The following is a 19,067-nucleotide window of genomic DNA, read 5'->3' as shown; positions in this document are numbered from 1 at the left end:
CATGTGGGTGAAATCTCATCCATTGTGTATGCTATGTTTTCTGGATAGGCTCCAGATAATCCAGAATCCTGCCTGGGATTAAGCATCTACTGAATGATCACTGAACAGAGATGTTAAAAAAAAGTACTCAGAATTCTGACATAATGTCATGTATTCATGTAAGAACATTTTTCTTTTGCAAATATTAAACAGTACATATAGTGCTAAGAGTACAGAGTAATCAGACACACAAAAAAATCCTTTGATAAGCCTGTCTGGGACTGAATAGCTAGTCAGGGCCCAAGAATCAAAGAGCTCATAAAAATGATTACTTTCCACGTAGTGAAGCAGTGCAAGAGTAGGTGTCTATCAGAAGTAAGTGAAGGCCAGGACTTTTTCTCTCTGCCCTGGGCAGTACATAATGGTTGTCTCTATGTGATACCAAAAAGATTGAGGTTGCTCTATTCACTCAAGTTCCCCATTCTGAGGCTGACAAATCAAACACAAATGTACTCTAAATACCTGCTTTCCTGTGAAGATGGGCAAAAGTTCCTTGGTGAGGTCAAACAGTTGTGAAGCCAGTTGTCCTTCTAAGTTTGTGTCCTATGTCCTCCACGTAGTTGCAGAAATCAATACCAATAATGCGTGTCAATCACACTATCATACAGTATATGATACAAATACTGATGATACACACTTATGGTTAACCTTCTTACTTCTGTAGGTGTTCTCACCTGGGTCCTGTATAGACTTGCATTTCCAACAACTGCTATGCCTATGACTAATTTCCTCCTAAGGTGAAGCAACATACCTGGATATGGTACAAACGTGCATGTCTTTAATATGCAGCAATGACAAACCTGATTCGCATCAGGATAGAAATATTTCATCATAGGATAAAGGTGGTCAGTCTGAATAACTGTATTGACTTACAGTAACCCATCCCTCTAAGAGGACAAGTGGACCCAAACCAAGCATGACACACCAAGTCTGTGTGTGTACTCCCTCTGAGTATGTATTAGCACCTAGAAATCTCCACCATATGATAGAGGTTTTTTTTTTTTTTTTCTTCCCAGAATTTTATACATGTTCCTTCTTGGCCAAAAAGTTCTACAAGCTAGAAGTGTAGTGTTACTAACATGCAATACCCTGCATCTTATGAGCTCCCTTTGGGCAGGAAAAGGGGGTCAAAGTAATCATAGATATAGGAACTGGCTTGATGCTGTGGAATTGCCACAAGGTGGCACTGCACAAGTCAGGCGGAAGCATTTATTGCTTTCAAAACTGCAAATTAGTTTATTATTTTATCTAGCATCTACAGAATATATGCATTTCACAAACATAATATAAAAAGTCTGATTTGATGGTGTGTTGAAATTTAGCTAATGTTTGCCAGCCATTAATTCCATGCATAAGAGCTTATATTTAAAACACAAGTACGTGGTTTTCCAAGGTATATTTGCCCCAGTGCTAGGGTAGCTCTAATATGGAAATGGATTTTAGAGTCTTCATTCAATGGACTGATCATCATGACAGCTTCTAATATTGATATCGAAGGATTTTATCATGATTTTATTTGTTAGTTAAAGACCACTCGATAGCTATTTAAGTACGTAAGGGCATAGTGGTAGCTTACTTGTAAATGTAGCATTACCCTTTACAAATATATGCTTTAACTATAAAAAGAAACTATTTGTTGATTTAAGATAATATTATACAGTCTTTTAGACTGGGTTCTGTATTTCTAATGAGAAGCTGTTACTATCATGGCTGAAATGTATTAACTGCACTTATTCAGACACAGTGAGCAAATTCCTAGTCTGCCTTTATGCATCCACTGATACTGATTTAACTGTCCATATGGAGGAATTTTCCTGTTATCTAGATCAATATCATTTGTCAATCAGTAATATGTCAATCAGTATGTATGCAACAGTATTGAAAAGTGACCTTAAATCACCTCATGTATTAACTTTCAGAGCTTCACTTATATACTACACTGTACCATTTCTAGTACATTCAGAAGGGTGACTTTATGCCTATGATCCTACAGGGATGTTTCTGTGAGAACAAACTGGTGTGACCTTGTAGGTGTTTTTTTTATGGTGAAGGCTAAAGTTGTTTTTAAAAAATAAACTGACTGAACTCTCACCACAGTTAAACCTACGATAAGGGGATAGTGAAATAATTGGGGCAAAACTAACATAAGAGGATAGTGAAATAATTGGGGCGAGAGGCAGGTGTGTGATTAAAAGAAAGAAGAGAAAACTCCATCCGATGAGATCATTATTTTAGAATTGTACAAAAGCATGGGCCACGACTATGTAAATCAGATGCTCTGCAGACCATGTCGGCTTTGTTGTTTGATTCGATAAAGTCTATAGATTTTTGGCATCCAGAACCCCTTGTCTTTGTAACTCATTTTCTTATTCTGATTTGAAGAATTATTTGCCACGACATCCATCAAATAGTTGTAGCTGAAGGATAGGCATATCAGACATTTCACCAGTTCTAACCACAAAGTGCAGTGAGAATCACCTGCCCACCTTCTTGTGCTCGTGCACATACACATCCATGCCAAGACCTTCAGCAAAGTCACAAAATGACTGTACTTCGTATTTGTCCTACACTTTGGCCTTTCTTGACCACCACGGTTATTCTTGAGATGCATGCAGGTGGCTTTTTTGCTTCTGCTAGTTTAGAGGCATGAGGATAATGCTGTAGTTGGACAACTGGTGTGTGCACTCATGAAAAAGCAGGCCATCTGGGACAAGACTGTCCTCCTCACACACATTATGCATTGGGCCTTGTGGTGAAATTGGAGGGAAATTTTCCCTTATATCAAAGCAAACCACAGATTTTTTTTTTTTTTTTGCCATGAAGCTAGATTCATTGACAGTGTTAGCTACCCTATCACCTAAACGTGTGGGAGGCATTATTGCTTGCCAATTGGATCCAGGCAGATTGCTATGTCTGGTACCAGCTCCCGTTGAGAATTGCTAGGATTGTTAACAGATTGCAACAGTAGTCCTTCTGGGGCCTGTTGGGAGTAAGGAAGTGGGTTATCAGCCTATGGCTAAACCCCAAATAACACAGATGTAAGGCTTTTCTCATAAAAGGAGTCTTTCTGGGAGCAGTGTCCCATTAGAAAGAAAGTGTCTCCCTCACTGACTGGGGGAGAAGGGTGGTGCCACTGGGGTGCCACAGAGATACAGGAGGCCCATTTAGGTGTAGGCATATGTGGTGGCATTGCAGTGCGTCACAGCACCATGGATGGTGTTTTGCTGGGGGCTCATAAATTGTCATGGATATTCTGAAGTTAGCAGGGAGTCTCTGTCTGCTATGTACCCTCAAGAGTGCTGGTGTGGGGTGCTGAAATGAACTGGGTCTGTCTAAAGACATTTTTAATGTTTTGGACTATTTTGGACTTTTGTGGAACCAGGGGCAACAGCATCACCAATGGGTGTAAGAAAAATATACAGTATGGTATATAGAAATAATGCTGGACTGATTCTTTCTAGCCCAGAGAGTAGATTAATGCAGCCTATCAGTGACTGTCGTTTCTGGTTTGAACAAAAGGCTTACTACTTTTCTATTTATGTTTGGTATTCAAAAGGAACACGACATGAAACCATTTGAAATCATGAATGCAGCTGCATATGTGCCTTTAAGTGTGAGTGTGTATATATATGTGTGTGTGTGTGTGTGTGTGTGTGTGTGTGTGTGTGTGTGTGTGTGTGTGTGTGTGTGTAGTTTATCCCACATCATTGTTATTATGCCACTGAGACCTCATGATGTAATGCTTTGCTCAATCCTAATAGTTATATTGTCAAGCTACTGATATAGTGTATGTCTATTAGATTTTAGCCGCCCCTTCTAATATCTACATGGTGCATGCAAATGGATTATGAGGTTCACTGTGGACATTATTTTGTCTGCCCTTTTCATGTGATTTACAGAGAGCAGATGATAAAGAGCTGAACATGATGTTTCAGATGCACTTTATTTCCTCCTTTGGCTTTGTGACTACCCATTCTCAGACCACTGTAAGTGGCTTTACTTTGATGGCTCTGCCAGCCACTGTCACACACTTCAAAACAGACCTTTGCATAATGTAGTCATGAAATCCTTTTTTTCTTTTTCAAGGGGCCACTGCAGAACACACTGGGCCACTTACCTCACAGAACCCTCAGGGATGCTTTCATCAAAATAACATGAGATTAACCAAGCCCCAAACAATGGTTGAATCACTAATAAAACACAATGCATGTGGATATATCTCATTGTGAATCCATGTTAATAAACAAAACATTTCTATGCATCATGAATGTGATCACTCAAGATTCATTTACATGAAAACTCTGAGCTTTTATCCACCTTATTTAATGCGAATGTTCATGTGCTTTCATCAGGGGCAATGTTCTCTTTAGATTGTGCACAGTTGTTCTGTCTCAATGGATAGAAAAAGTATATACCTACAGTGAATATAAAAGGTCTACACACACCTGTTAAAACGGTAAGTTTTTGTGAAGGAAGAAAAATTAAACCCCAGTAAATCATGTCAGAATTTCTCCCACCCTCAATGTGAAATTACAACGTATAAAAATTAAGTGAAAAACAATCAGAAATATTTTAGGGGAAAAATAGGAAAAATAAAAAAAAGTTACAATAACCTAGTTGCATAAGTGTGCACACCCTTTTATAATTGGGGATGTGGCTGTGTTCAGAATGAACCAATCATCTCATGTTCAAATGTAATTATACAGCTGTCATCAATGAATTATTCTGATTAACCCCAAGTAAAGACCAGCTGTTTCTGTAGGATTTTCTTGACATCTGTCTGCTGAAGCCATGGTCTGCAAAGAGCTGACAAAACCTGTACAGGGTCTCACTGTCAAAAGAAAACAATCAGGGAAGGGGTACAAAAAAATTTCTAAAACATTAGATGTAACATGGATCACTGTGAAGGGCATCATCAACAACATCATTACCAAGAACAGGAAGTCCCACCAACATTTACAAAAGTCCAAGACAAAAATGTACTAGGGAGGCTGCCAAGAGACCAACAGCAATGTTAAAAGAGCTGCAGGAACAATCTCTCATATTCTTCACATGTCTGGGCTATGGGGTAAGGTGGCTAGACAGAAGCTCTTTCTCACAAAAACCGTCCAAGCCCCAAACCATGTGGCAAACAGAACACCAATGTATAATGGTCCAATGAGACCAATTCCAAAAGGTATGTTTGGCTCAAAAAAGTACATCACCAAGAGAACACCATACCCAAGGTGAAGCATGGTGGTGGTAGCATCATGCTTTAGGACTGCTTTTCTTCAGCCAGAACTAGGGCTTTTATCAAGGTGGAGGGAATCATGAATAGCTACAAATACCAGACAAGTTTAGTGCAAAACCTTCAGATGTCTGCTAGTAAGCTGAAGATGAAAAGGAATTTCACGTTTCAGCACAACAATGACCCAACGCATCCATCCATATCAATAAAGGAATGGCTTAACCAAAAGAAGATCAATGTTTTTGTTTTGAATGGCCTAGCCAGAGCCCAGACCTGAATCCAACTTAAAATCTGTGGGGTGACCTGAAAGGGGCTCTACACAGGAGATGCCCATACAATCTGGTGGATCTAGAATGTTTTAGCAGGAAAGAGTGGGAAAATATTGCCATGTCAAGATGTGCCATACTGATAGACTCTTACCCAAAAAGACTGAGTGATGTTATAAAATTATAAATTGCTTCAACAAAGTATTAGTTTAGGGGTGTGCACACTTATGCAACTAGGTTATTGTAAGTGTTTTATTTTTCTGTTTTTCCCTATAGAAACTTCTGATTGTTTTTCACTTTATTTGTATACTTCCTAATTGTACATTAAAGGTGAGAAAAGATCTGACATGATTTATCTTATTGTCATTCTTTTACTTCACAAAAACCTTCCATTTTAATAGGACTGTGTAGACTTTTTATATACATTGTAGTTCTGGTCAACATTATTAGCACCCATGTGACTATTCTGATCAAAAATTGTTACATTTCTATTTATTTCTGAAAATATTTGGAAATTTGACTATTTTTGATCAGAATAGTTTGAGGATGTCTAAAATTATACAATAAAATGATGTCTTTAATTTATATTTAGTTTTTTTTATATGAGAAAAATATGACCTGGACAGTACTGTAGGCACCTTTCCCTAATACTTAGTTGCACAACCCTTGCCAAGGATGATAGCCTCCAAAAGTTTCATGTAACCATCTTTAAGCTTCTTGTACCTTTCTACTGGTATATTCTTCCACTCCTCAACTGCAGTTTGTTTTAACTCTTAAAGATTTTCAGGATTCCTTTTACCAATAGCAAATTTCTTTCCAAAGGTTTTCAATTTAATTGAGATCAGGACTCATTGCTGACCAGTTTAACACAGTCCATTTTCTCCTTTTTAACCATTCTTTTGTGATTTTGGATGTGTGTTTACAGTCACTGTCTTGCTGGAAGATCCATGATCTTCAACCTAGTTTTCTGACACTGGGTAGCACATTTCTTGCTCTAATAATACTCTCATTTCATGATTCCTTCAGCTTGTTCAAGGCCTCCAGTACCAGACATAGCAATGCAGCCCTACAACATTATGGAACCTTCACCATATTTAATTGTAGGTAGGGTGTTTTTTCCTAATAAGCTTCATTTTATCAACTGCAAGCAAATCACTGGTCTGCATTTCCATAGATTCCTATTTTGGATTCATCAGTTTTTATGTTTGTCTTTCAAAAGCAGGGTCTGCCTTGGTCTTTGTCCTTGAAAGCCTTCTTGGTTTAGTGTGCAGTTTATGGTATGGGTTGAAATTATCACTCCAGATTTCTCCAGGTCAACTTTAAGCTCTTTGGATGTTATATGTGGTTTTTTTTCAACAGTCTGCAACAGCATTTGCAGGACTTTGGTCAGTTTTGCTATTACCACCATGTCCTAGAAGGTCTTTGATAGTTTCCTGAGCCATAAACTTCTTAATAACATTGTGAACTGTGGAAACTCCAGGGTCTCTGGAGATGGCTTTGTGCCCTTCTGAATTTTTATGTCTGGTGATGATAATTTTTCTGACCACCTCAAACATGTCTCTTCACCATTGTCAAAAAGGAACAGAGGATGAGAGTGACCTTTTAATGTAGTATAATCTTCATATTGGTTAATTTAAGTCATGTGAGTACTGGCAACTCATAGACAGTAAGTATAATTTCATAGCCAGTTAGAGTCTAGTTTCTCTAATCTAACTGGTTTGAATTGCTCAATGGGTGCCAATAATTGTCATGGTAACTTTCCAGTTTTTATACTTTTACCACACATTTCCTTTTTTAATTGTTATTGTTTGATCATGTGCTGCTCTGTATCGGACAAATGACTGTATAACAGACAAAATCAGTTTCACTCTTCACTTTTTTATTGATCATAAATTCCTTTAATAATGAAGTATAGCTACATATAGGGTGCATAAACAGAGCAGAAAGTATGCACAGCCTTTCAGTTTTTTTCCCATTTTGCTACATTACTCTGTGGAGATTTAATCAGGTGCCAAATATGATTGGAGGGAAGAGTCACAGAGAACGAGTGGGTAATGTCTACACCTATGTGATTTTGCCTTTCATCTCTCAGTAGGGGCTGAACAATAGAGAGAGAGTTGATGCAGACAAAGCAGAGCGAGCTCTGAAGACTTTGACCTTGATCTTGACCTTGACTGTGAACGGATAGAGGACAGTAAAAATGATGTGTCCTTTTTGCACTGCGAAGATGTGTCCCTTTTGCACTTATGAAAATACTAAGGCCTACTTTGATTCTTTATAACTTTGTTATAAAATATTGTGAAGGTTTCCTGCCAACTCTGTTCTCTTCAACGGTCCACTAGAGACCTCTAGTGGTGTGCGTGTGAAACTGTTTTATCCCTCAGTGTGTAACACCTGGAGCAGTAATGGCCAAAAAGAAATAGGCTGAGCCAAGTCCAAAAAAATAATAAGTGTATTACATTTTTATCCCATCCAAGACATAAATAATATACCCTCACCCACAACTTTATTAGGAATTCATACAATTATCTAATCAGCCAATCATGTGGCAACAATGCAATGCATAAAATCATACAGATATGGGCCAGCAGCTTTGGGTAATGTTCACATCAATCAGCAAAATGGGAAAAAATGTGATTTCAGTGGTATGATTGTTGGCTCCAAGTGGGCTGGTTTGAGTATTTCTATAACTGATGATCTCTTGGGATTTTCGTGCACAACAGTCTCTAGAGTTTACTCAGAATGGTGCAATAAAGAAAAAACATCCAGTGAGTGGCAGTTCTGCAGACGGAAATGCTTGTTGATGAGAGCAGCCACCAGATAATGGCCAGACTGGTTCGAGCTGATAGAAAGGCTACAGTAACTCAGATAACCACTCTGTATAATTGTGGTGAGCAGAAAAGCATCTCAGAATGCACGCCAAAACTTGAGGACTATGGGCTACAACAGCAGAAGACCACATCGGGTTCCACTTCTGTCAGCCAAGAACAGAAAGCTGAGGCTGCGGTGGGCACAGCCTCACCAAAACTGGACAGCTGAAGACTGGAAAAACATAGCCTGGTCTGATGAATCTTGGTTTCTGCTGAGGCACACAGATGGTAGGGTCAGAATTTGGCATGAATCCATGGACCCAGCCTGCCTTGTGTCAGCAGTCCTGGCTGATGGAGGTGGTATAATAGTGTGGGGAATGTTTTCTTGGCATGCTTTGGGCCCATTAATACCAATCAATCACCGCTTGAATGCCACAGCCTATTTGAGAATTGTTGCTGACCATGTGCATCCCTTCATGGCCACAATTTCCCCATCTTCTTATGGCTACTTCCAGCATGATAATGCACCATGTCACAAAGCAAAAGTCGTAACAGACGGGTTTCATGAACATGACAATGAGTTCAGTGTTCTTCAGTGGTCTTCCCAGTCACCAGCTCTGAATCCAATAGAACATCTTTGGAATGTGGTAGAACGGGAGCTTCGCAGCATGAAAGTGCACATGGAAATTCTACAGGAATTACGTGATGCAATCATGGCAACATGGACCAGAATCTCAAAGGACTGTTTCCAACATCTTGTTGAATCCATGTCACAAAGAATTGAGGCTGGTTTGAGAGCAAATGGAGGCCCTACCCAGTATTAGTATAGTGTTTCTAATAAAGTGCTCAGTGAGTGTATGTGGGCAGAGATATATTTCTGTATGTTTTTAGAGCAATTAATTGCATATATGTTGCTTTTATTGGCCATTGATGTAATCATGTCTGTAAGATTAACATCTACAAGAGTAGTGTGCTTCAACTGGACAGTGATGGTGTTTCTGGGCAGTGAACTGGTTTTGAGATTGATTATGCTTGTACACTGTCAGAGTATAAATAACTTGAAACAACCAGGCAAAACTGGCCCCCTTCCCGAAACAATCATTAAAGGCTTCAAGTCATTGTGAATGATATTATTACAGGAGAACAGCACAAGCATCGATATGGAGCTTCTCCTGAAAGTGCCCTAGCTTCTCAATACACTCTTCGAAGCTTCATTGCCCAGAATAATATCACTAGTTATAAACACTGATGTAAGTTTGCAAGGACAGTTCTGAAAAAGTAATTAAAAATAAATCAAATGCTGCTGTCTACAAAGTCTGCCTCCTGTCCTGTGTCCTCATTCCCCTCCTCTCTGTTGTTACAGGAATTTAGCTATTCAGCCTCTTTATGACACCTGAAATTGGCCTTTGATGCATTCCCTTTCCTTTTAATCAGTGTTGGGGAGCTACTTAGCAGTTATCAAGCTTGTCATTGCTGCAAGCTACTCATTAATTGAAATAGCTAAGCTACAGCCCAACTACCACTCTTGATAAAGTAGCTATAGCTACACTAAGCTACTAAGAAAAAGTAGTTTTGTCAAACTGAGGAAAGTCATCTGTGGCATTTTCATTTTTTTGTGCAGCTTTATTGCACAAAATAAAATTTATTGCACAAAATAAAATTTACATTCTTTGTACAAGGTAGGAGTGTAAGGCAATACTAGTATCTGTATTTGTTTAGCGCTCAAAATATTTGTATCTGTTTTTGTATTTGTCATCTATACCAGATTTCTTCTTCTTCTTCTTCTTTTTTCTTTTTTCTTTTTCTTCTTTCTACTGTTATCTCTACCACTATGCACTGAAAACACTGGAAAGCACTAGGGAAAAACAAGACTGCTGGAAAAAGAAGTCTTTTTCAGTCACAGATTTTAACGACAAGTGGTATTGTGCAGAGAATAACTTTATTCAACGTCTGAAGCAGATGCTCTGTGGAACTTTCTGAACTTCCTGGTCTACATGATTTCTATTTCTTTATAAACAACACGGAGTTATCTGTATCAGCTTTGGCTCCCAGTTTCGTGTATTATGTGGTTGATGTGGTTGCCTTATTTCCTGTTAAAGTCCCTTGCAACCTTGCGAGAGCTGCCTGATTGTTTTGTCATCAAAGGGATTCTCAAAGGCTGAAAAAATGTACATATAATATAAACTATGTATGAAAAATGTTGGAAGACTTTGCTAGCCTCTATTTCCCCTATGTATGGAGAATTTTTGGACACCCTGTGTTATACAGCAGTGCTGCGGTGAGCCCGTATGTGTGTGTGTGTGTGTGTATATATATATATATATATATATATATATATATATATATATATATATATATATATATATATATATATATATATATATATATATATATATGTGTGTGTGTGTCTACCATATTTCTTTACAAACAGTAAGTACCCTTTTATATATACAGTCCCCTCCAAAAGTATTTGAATGGTATGGTCAGTTTAATATGAGATGATAAATCAGAATTTCATCTCTCTTTTCCTGATATGTACATCTAGATGTGTTAAACAACTTACAACATAGCACCTTTGACCACCCACCCAATTTTTAGGTGAGTAAAAGTATTCTTCATGTAAATTAAAGTAAATAACACTTAATATTTGGTTGCATATCTATTGCTTGCAGTAACTGCATCAAGCTGGCAACACACTCATGTCACCAAACTGTTGCATTCTTCTTTTGTCCTGCTTTTCCAGGCTTGTACCTCAGCTTCTTTCAGTGGTTGTTTGTTTTGGGGGTCTGGTGATTCATTCGAACAGTCTAAAACCTTCCACTTTTTCCCCTGATGAAGTCCTTTGTTGTGTTGGCAATGTGTTTCAGGTCATTGTCTGCTGCATGATGAAGTTCCTCCCATATAGATTAGAAGCATTTCTCTGTAATTTGGCAGACATAATGTGTCTGTAGACTTCTGTGTGTGTGTGTATATGTGTATATATATATATATATATATATATATATATATATATATATATATATATATATATATATGTGTGTGTGTGTGTGTGTGTGTGTATACACTGATCAGCCATAACATTAAAACCACATGCCTAATATTATGTAGGTCCCCCTTGTGCAGACCTCTGAAGGTGTGCTGTGGTATCTGGCACCCAGACTTTAGTAGCAGATATTTTAAGTCCTGTAAGTTGCAAGGTGAGGCCTCCATGAATTGGACTTGTTCGTCCAGCACATCCCACAGATGCTTGATTGGATTGAGATCTGGGGAATCTGGAGACCAAGTGAACACCTTGAACTCTTTCTCATATTCCTCAAACCATTCCTGAATTTTTGCAGTGTGGCAGGTCACATTAACCTGCTAAAAGAGGCTACTGCCATTTTAGAATACTGTTGCTAAGAAGGGGTACTTGGTCTGCAACAATGTTTAGGTAGGTGGTGCGTGTCAAAGTAACATCCACATGAATGCCAGGACCCAAGGTTTCTCAGCAGAACATTGCCTTCTTCCACTGCCTTCTTCTCATAGAGTATCCTGGTGCCATCTCTTCCCCAGGTAAGTGACACACATGGACATGGCCATCCACATGATGTAAAAGAAAACGTGATTCATCTGACCAGACCACCTACTTCCACTGCTCCATGGTCCAGTTCTGATGCTCACGTGCCAAATGTAGGCACTTTCAGTGGTGGACAGGGGTCAGCATGGGCACTCTGACTGGTCTGTGACTACACAGCCCCATACGCAGCAAGCTGCGATGCACTGCATGTTCTGACACCTTTCTGTCATAGCCAGCATTAACTTTTTCAGCAATTTGTGCTACAGTAGCTCTTCTGTGGGATAGGATCAGCTGAGCTAGCCTTCACTCCTCATACACTTCAATGAGCCTTGGGCACCCATGACCCTGTCACCAGTTCACAGGTTGTCCTTTGTTGGACCACTTTTGGACCAGCATGGTCTTTGACTAGTGTTCGATAAGTGGTGCCTTTTGTGGTGACATTCTACACACCATTGTTGAATATACTGTGTTTTTTATGCATCATAGCCAGGGTGAAAAGTTTGTAGCCTTGCCTTGACTCACGGCAATGGAAGCATAGCACTGGATAAATTAGATTGAACATTATTAACTGCAAATCCTCCATTGAGTGTTCTTGGCAATAAAGTTCATGTTAGGCTGTCATTTAAGATCCTGGGAGATTGTAATTAGAATTGAATGAGTCAATGGTGAATGATAAAATCACTATATTTGTAAGGGGAAAATGGGCTTTTCCTGAAATCCTGAAATCATCTCAAGTGTTTAGAGTTCCAGATTGTTGTAACTATAACAGGACACCAACTGTTCAGTCCAGATGTAGTACAAAGTGCAGAGCCCTGGTGTCTTTATAGTCAGTCTGTGTCTGTGATTACTTTCAGGTGAAATTAATGCATTCAAGATAAGAAATAAATATGTGATAATCCATTAAAGCAAAGGTTTTAAACTAGGTACATAAAATAGTACATATTTTAGATATCCATTGTACAGATGGAGCTGCTTACTAACAGAGTGACTAAACTAGTGACTAAAACTAGTATTTTGTCAGATGATTTGTAAATCTATAACAGGCTTGTTGTTTCTTTGTTTCTTTTTGAGATACAAAGAGAGTGTACTATTTCCACCACAGTGTGGCATAGGAGAGCCAGTCCAGGTTTCTGTGTCATTGTGCTTGGTCTTTCGTCAGCATATGTCTGCATGTATGACTGGTGCTTGATCAAGATGTTCAATTTCCTTTGTCCCAACTGCATATCTAAAATATGGTCCTAGTTCATTTCTGAAATGTATATATGCAGAAAGAAAGAGGAGTAAAAATTAGATAAATATTATAAGAATATGAGAGGTTTCTTCGTTAGGATATTGGCTTAAATTAATATCAGATGCCTAATCTCACTTACCAGTACCTATGTGCATATGCAATATGGTGAGCATACCAATGCATTCTCCTCTGATTCTCTCCCTCATGCTCTCTCTCTCCATATTGGGAAGGATGCTGTGAGAAAGGGGAGGAGAGAGCTAAAATTGGTACCCCTAAGCAGGAAAGCCCATATATGGAATCTAACAGCACTGTTGTGTGACGTATGCATAGCAGGTACGTTGTAGACTGCCAGGGAAGGAGGAGGAGGGGGGATTTTGAGCACCATTCAGTGCACGTGTGCGTCAAAGTGGGAAGTGGCTCTCTATGTGCAAGAGCCTCTGTGTCAAGCGTGTGCGTCACATTGAGTCAGATAGTGTCTCATCATGAGTGTGCGTCAGTGCTGTTGCTGAGCAGTCCATGCTCCAGGGTAAGAAAGAGAGAGAGAGTGTACAGGAAGGAGGGGATGCTATGGAATGGTAGAGAGAACGGGAGTAATGTACAGATGATAGTGAACAAGCAAAGAATGAAAAGCTCGAAGAAGCAAAGGTACAGAAGACAATGATACAGAAGACATGGGCAGATTTAAGTGCACTTTAATATAAATGCATTTGATTTTGACAGCCAAATACACTTATCAGCGACACAAAAAGAACACTGATCCACAATGTCCATTCTTCATATATAGCATATGTCAAGTATCTTTTCATCATATACAAAGGTCTCTGATATGTACAGATCTGTTGTTTGTACAAATTTACAAATGTATACATCCTATTACCATACTGAAACCTCAGCACATGCCTGTCTAGAGGCATGTACACCAAACATTCATTCTGTATAACAGCACACATACAGTATAATACTTTTTTTAACTTAGCATGTAAATAGGTAGAACGTAGGAATCAATCCTTTACTTGACCGTAGACAACTCTACGTTAGCATGTCGACACCATGGGAATTGAACCATTCTCAACCCATGTCGACTAGTAACTGAATAGAAATAGTACCCCATCCCTATAGTCCACTCAATTTTTGAAACAAAAGTTCACATTGTTTTTTTGTTTTTTTTAAGCGCCTCTCAAAAAAGAAGAATTGGTCATTCACACGGTCATGTTCACCACTCTACACCGCACACAGTAAAGTTACGATGTTACTGTGGTATTCACTGTATAAATATGCTGCCTGGCTGGGTTCAGCAAGCCTTGGTTGTGCGAAGCATACAAGAGCAACAACAGATTGCAAGCATTACAAATATTGATGCTGCAAAAGTCCAGTGCATTTGCATTTAACCTTGCCCATGAACATGGCTGACCAAGGAGCCATTGAACACTAGCCAAAGTATCAGTCCAGTGGAGTGCAGTCATCTTCTGTTCTTCTCAATATCATCTTGGGGTTTCTCCTACAGAGAGTGTCCACTGGACTGGTTAAAGAGTGCTGGAAAACTGACTTCTCTTGCACACTGGCTTATATATGTTCACAGATTAAAGAAACATTTGTACACCACACTGATACACAGATTTGTAAAAAGAACATAGCAGCCACAAACCCAAAGCTCAGTGTTGCCTGGATTTCTTATTTAGTAGTGCAGTTGACATTGTTGTTTTCAAATGAGAGCCGACTAACTAAGCTGAAGAAAGCCTGATAAAATCTAAATATTGAAGATTTTTATAGAAATTGCTAGCTATGATACTAAATGGCTAGGTACATTTTCTATACATTGGGCTTTGTGTGTGTGACACTGCCATTATAAGTGTTGAGCTTTAAACTGTTTTTTTATCTGAGATATGAAGGTAAGATTTTATGTCCACATCTTCAGAGTTCACAACTTCAGAGTATTTTCACTACGAGTGAATACAAATGCAAGTCTGTAAGTTGAGCTGCGCTTGCAAAGTAAGAGATCTTAGTCTCTGATAAAAGCTCATGTTACAGTAAAGCAGAGACAAAAACTGACCTCCAAGTGCTTTCACAACTTGGTCAACACAGCTAGTGTATTGCATCATTGCTGAGATGGTGCACCATTCCTGACATATAAATTCATGGAGAAATACATGAACAAAATATGACTGACTCTTTTCTTTTCTCATATGAGCAATATGAGGAAGTCTTTTTATCCTTATATACATTATGTATATAATTATACAGTTAAATAATCTTCACTTTTTAGTAAAAGTAGCTCCATGAAATATGACAATATGCCATACTTAATGAAGTAAGTCACAGACTTATTTTAGAACGGAGGATCACTTCCACTCCCATCTGAAAGACAATGAGAAAGAAGAATAAAAACAGAAGGTTATTACTACTTCAATGTTCAGTCTCATTCTATTAGTTTAAGTATAGGTTTGCAGAAAATTGTTAACAGAAATTTTTTTTTACCTTTGTGGAAGCACTGTTGTGGCAGGTGACTTTGGAGTTGATACAACTCAGGTTGTTGCCCCAGGCCAGGGGCGATCGAGGCACCTGCCCCAAACATGGGTTCCAAGGCGGCCAGCTCCTCGAGGAGGGACTGGGCGCAGGGCAGACCAGGCGATGCGGGGCTGACGGGTGAGTCGACAGGCACCGGAGTGACAGGCGAGGCTGTCAGCTGTAGCGGTGGAGATGCCGGGATACTGGTTGACAGTGGTGATGACACAACCTCTGTCTCCATGGCAACTTCGCCTGCCGCCTTCCCATCCACCATGTCACCCTTGTTGACTGGCGACAGTGTGGCCCCGCACCTGGCCGCATGGTTAGAGTGCGCCGATTGGACGCTACAGAAGTGGCCGGCACTCATAGCAGAGACCCTGTCAAAGTGCAGGGGTGGATGCCAGCACTCAGGAGTCGGAGGGGAAGAGGGAGGACTGGAGGGAGAGGAAGGGGTGGAAGAGAGTGATGGTGAGGAGAGATCTTGGAAGATGGTCTCTAAGACACTCTCTTCAAACAGAGAGTCATCGTCTGGGAAGATGGGCAGGTCCAGACCTCTCCAGGATTTGACAGGGTAGAATTCACCCAGAAGCGAGATGGTCTCGGGTCCTTCTGAGTCAAGCGAGGGAGATGATGGTCGAGGAGAGATAGGAGAGGGTAACAGCTTAGAGAGGAGAGGATCCAGGTAGAAGCCTTCAGCTAGTGTGCTTATGTGATGGGCTAAAAGGGAGATCTCAGTTCTTTCTTTTTCTCTCTCCTGCTCAAGCGAGAAGAAAGACAGGCTCGGTTGTTTTCCAGGGGAGGTTTCAGGTGTGAGCAGACCTTCAGGTGGATAGGGGAGTGGCCCATATGGGACATCAACATACAGTGGACCACGAACCTCAGGCAGGCTCATAACAGTGCAGTCCCCATCACCTGGACTGTCTGGGGTTGGAGGAAGCTTCTCATAGAGTGAGCCACTGCAAGGCTCTGAAGGGAAGAGAATTTCTGTAGACAAGGCTGGCAGGCTGAGTGGAACCAAGGTGGAAAGTGTGGTGGTTGGAGGAGCAGGGCTGCCCTGAGGGTTTGAGGGAGCTGATGGAGAAAGAGTGGGAGCTACTGTAGTTGTGACTGTTGCAGTTGGTGGAAGGGGTGGAGGTGTGGTGGCACCAGTGGGATCAAAACTGAAGAGAGGTTCCCCAAAGGGAAAGCTGCTGCTCCCTAGCTGAGGTGTATATGGAGGGGTACACACAAACTCCTTAGTCTGCTGGGCCTGGGAGGTAGGCACAGGGGGTAAAGGAAGGGGCAGTGCAGGTAGTGGAGGATCTACCTGAAAAGCAGGGGGCAGGAGAATGTTCTGAGTGAGGAAGTCCAAATCTGACACTGTGGCCACTGTGTCAGGGGATGAAGCAGCTGAAGGCCTGTCCATTGATTCACTGGGTGGCTGCTGGAACAAGGTCTCTTCCTCCAGAGAGGAAAGACTAGAGCGTGGACCACTTTCCAGTGGCATCGGTTCAATAGAAGAGCTTGCACCTTGTTCCTCTGTAGAGCCTGTGCTGCACACTGCCATGCTGAAGTCAAATGACTGACCCGAGAGACCACTGCTCCCAGGTGTGAACACTTGGTCAGGACTGGAGAGTGTATCAGGACTCTGCAAGCTGAGGGTGTCTTGTTGGGAGGTGCTGGTGCTCAGCACCACAGAGAGCTGGGTCTCTTCAGAGCTCAGTTGTTGCCTCACTGCCCAGGCCTCTGACTCACTAGGGCACGGAAAATAAAGTAACATGTTATTGATATTCACACTCATTTGAATTTGAGTAGACCTTGTCACTTTATCTATTAATAAGTGTATCAGGCTTGAGCTTTACCTTATGACATAATTGCTGCTGCTGATAGGGTTCTCTCCAGTCTCCAGTTGCAGGACCATGTAAAGCCAGACCCATGAATGATCCCCAGCCTCCACACGAACCACCATTTCAGCTCTGCCTTCTCCTCCTTCTCTCACTGTGTGGAAAGAGAAGAGGAAATAGATGAGTCAAGACATTACACCCAGCATGAGATTTTGAGTCATGCATCTTCTCTGTGAGTGTTTGGAAGTGCTTCTCTGCTACACTGGTGTACTGTGGATAGTTTCTTATAGTGTAAAGGTATATAGTGGATATAGTAGATATCGTGGATATAGCTTGTACTATCCTGAACATGAAATGTTCTCAATCTGACACTCACAAAGGCTGCGATGCTGAGCAGAAGCATGTGTAAGGTCCTGTGGATGCAGCAGGCTGTACCAGGAATGAGAGCGAAGAGTCTCCACATCGATACCCAGATAGATACTGACACTGTGGGGAACAAAGACACCACTAGTGAGACGCTATAATATATGTAGTATATTCTAATTATATTATAACAATAGTGCTGAGATTAGATAATTGCCCATTAAGAGGGCACCAGACCTCACCTATCCTGTGCATCCTGCAGTCTCATGTCACGACTGTGTTGTGAGTGAAAAGACACTAGGAGGAAACTGCTCTCCAATGATGGGGTCAAAGGTTGTTCGGTGGAGGTGCTGGGTCGGGGTGGGTGGGGTTCCAGAGGTGCGCAAGAGCACACCCACACTGGATTGGAAGTCCAGTAGGATCCTGGGGGGGAAGGGCCAGGTACTGGTGGCAAGCAGCGAGCTCGAATCAAAACAAGCTTGTTGCCAGCACTCTGCCTTCGCACTGATTTGGAGGTGTTGAAACGGCAGCGGAACAATCGATCTAAATGATAAAGGAGGGAAAAAATGAACATTAGCTTTCCCTACATACATGAATGACTGAATCACACTTAGACACTGAGGAATGTGCCAACATTTACACCTTACCAGTATCAGGGGAAGTTGGAGGCACCAGGTTACTCCTCATAATAGCATGGTCTGTAGGGTCTATTATGTCATACACACTGTCCCCTTGAGCAACCAAATCTACCTGAAAATTCATTCAGAATGTTCCATAAGGAAAATGGTCCTCACACTCCACCTCATACTTTCATTAATAAACTGTATAAAAGAAACTTAGGGGTACTGTATTAATTTTTTTTTTTTTAAATCTATATTGAGACTCACCATTGAGTGTCCAAGGTGCTCCGAGACACTGTCTGTAAGGTAAAGTAGCTTTCCTTCTGCAGTCAGTAACAGCAGAAAACCTGGCATTGACTGCACCAGCTCAGAAAGCTCGTGAAATGAGAGGAATCCTCCACTTTCCTCAGCACTGCCAGCTGCAGCTGCCTCTGAAAGAAATGGTGTACCGTGAATCATTCATATATTCTCCAGACATAAGAGCAACCCTGTTTTTCAGTACCATGGACAGCAACTGTATTGACGTGTTAGCACCACGGATAGCGGCTCGCAACCTCTAGAACTCAAGCAGACATGGTTCTCATAGTAGATCCACATTTTTTCTCTTTTTTTTTTTTTTTTTTTTTT

General features: G+C 40.7%; 1 protein-coding gene across 2 annotated transcripts in view; it reads right to left on the bottom strand.

The window, feature by feature from the left end:
• Window positions 1-13,623: 13,623 nt before the first annotated feature.
• The window catches only part of npas4a (neuronal PAS domain protein 4a), a 7,447-nt gene continuing 2,003 nt past the window's right edge, over window positions 13,624-19,067 (bottom strand). Inside the window, exons 2-8 of one of the 2 annotated variants that reach the window (XM_026917608.3) lie at window positions 18,708-18,871; window positions 18,468-18,570; window positions 18,063-18,363; window positions 17,834-17,943; window positions 17,476-17,611; window positions 15,605-17,367; window positions 13,624-15,484 (exon numbers count right to left, since the gene is read on the bottom strand). In XM_026917608.3, the coding sequence (XP_026773409.3) occupies window positions 15,456-15,484; window positions 15,605-17,367; window positions 17,476-17,611; window positions 17,834-17,943; window positions 18,063-18,363; window positions 18,468-18,570; window positions 18,708-18,871 (2,606 nt within the window). In that variant the 3' untranslated portion in view covers window positions 13,624-15,455. Of the gene's footprint in view, window positions 17,368-17,475; window positions 17,612-17,833; window positions 17,944-18,062; window positions 18,364-18,467; window positions 18,571-18,707; window positions 18,872-19,067 lie in introns of both variants that reach the window. The other variant, XM_053235261.1, reaches the window with a different exon arrangement.

The sequence above is a fragment of the Pangasianodon hypophthalmus genome, chromosome 7 (genome assembly GCF_027358585.1).
Source record: "Pangasianodon hypophthalmus isolate fPanHyp1 chromosome 7, fPanHyp1.pri, whole genome shotgun sequence".
NCBI lineage: Eukaryota > Metazoa > Chordata > Actinopteri > Siluriformes > Pangasiidae > Pangasianodon > Pangasianodon hypophthalmus.
Note: the sequence above shows the minus strand (reverse complement) of the source record. Positions and strands in the feature narration are given on the sequence as shown.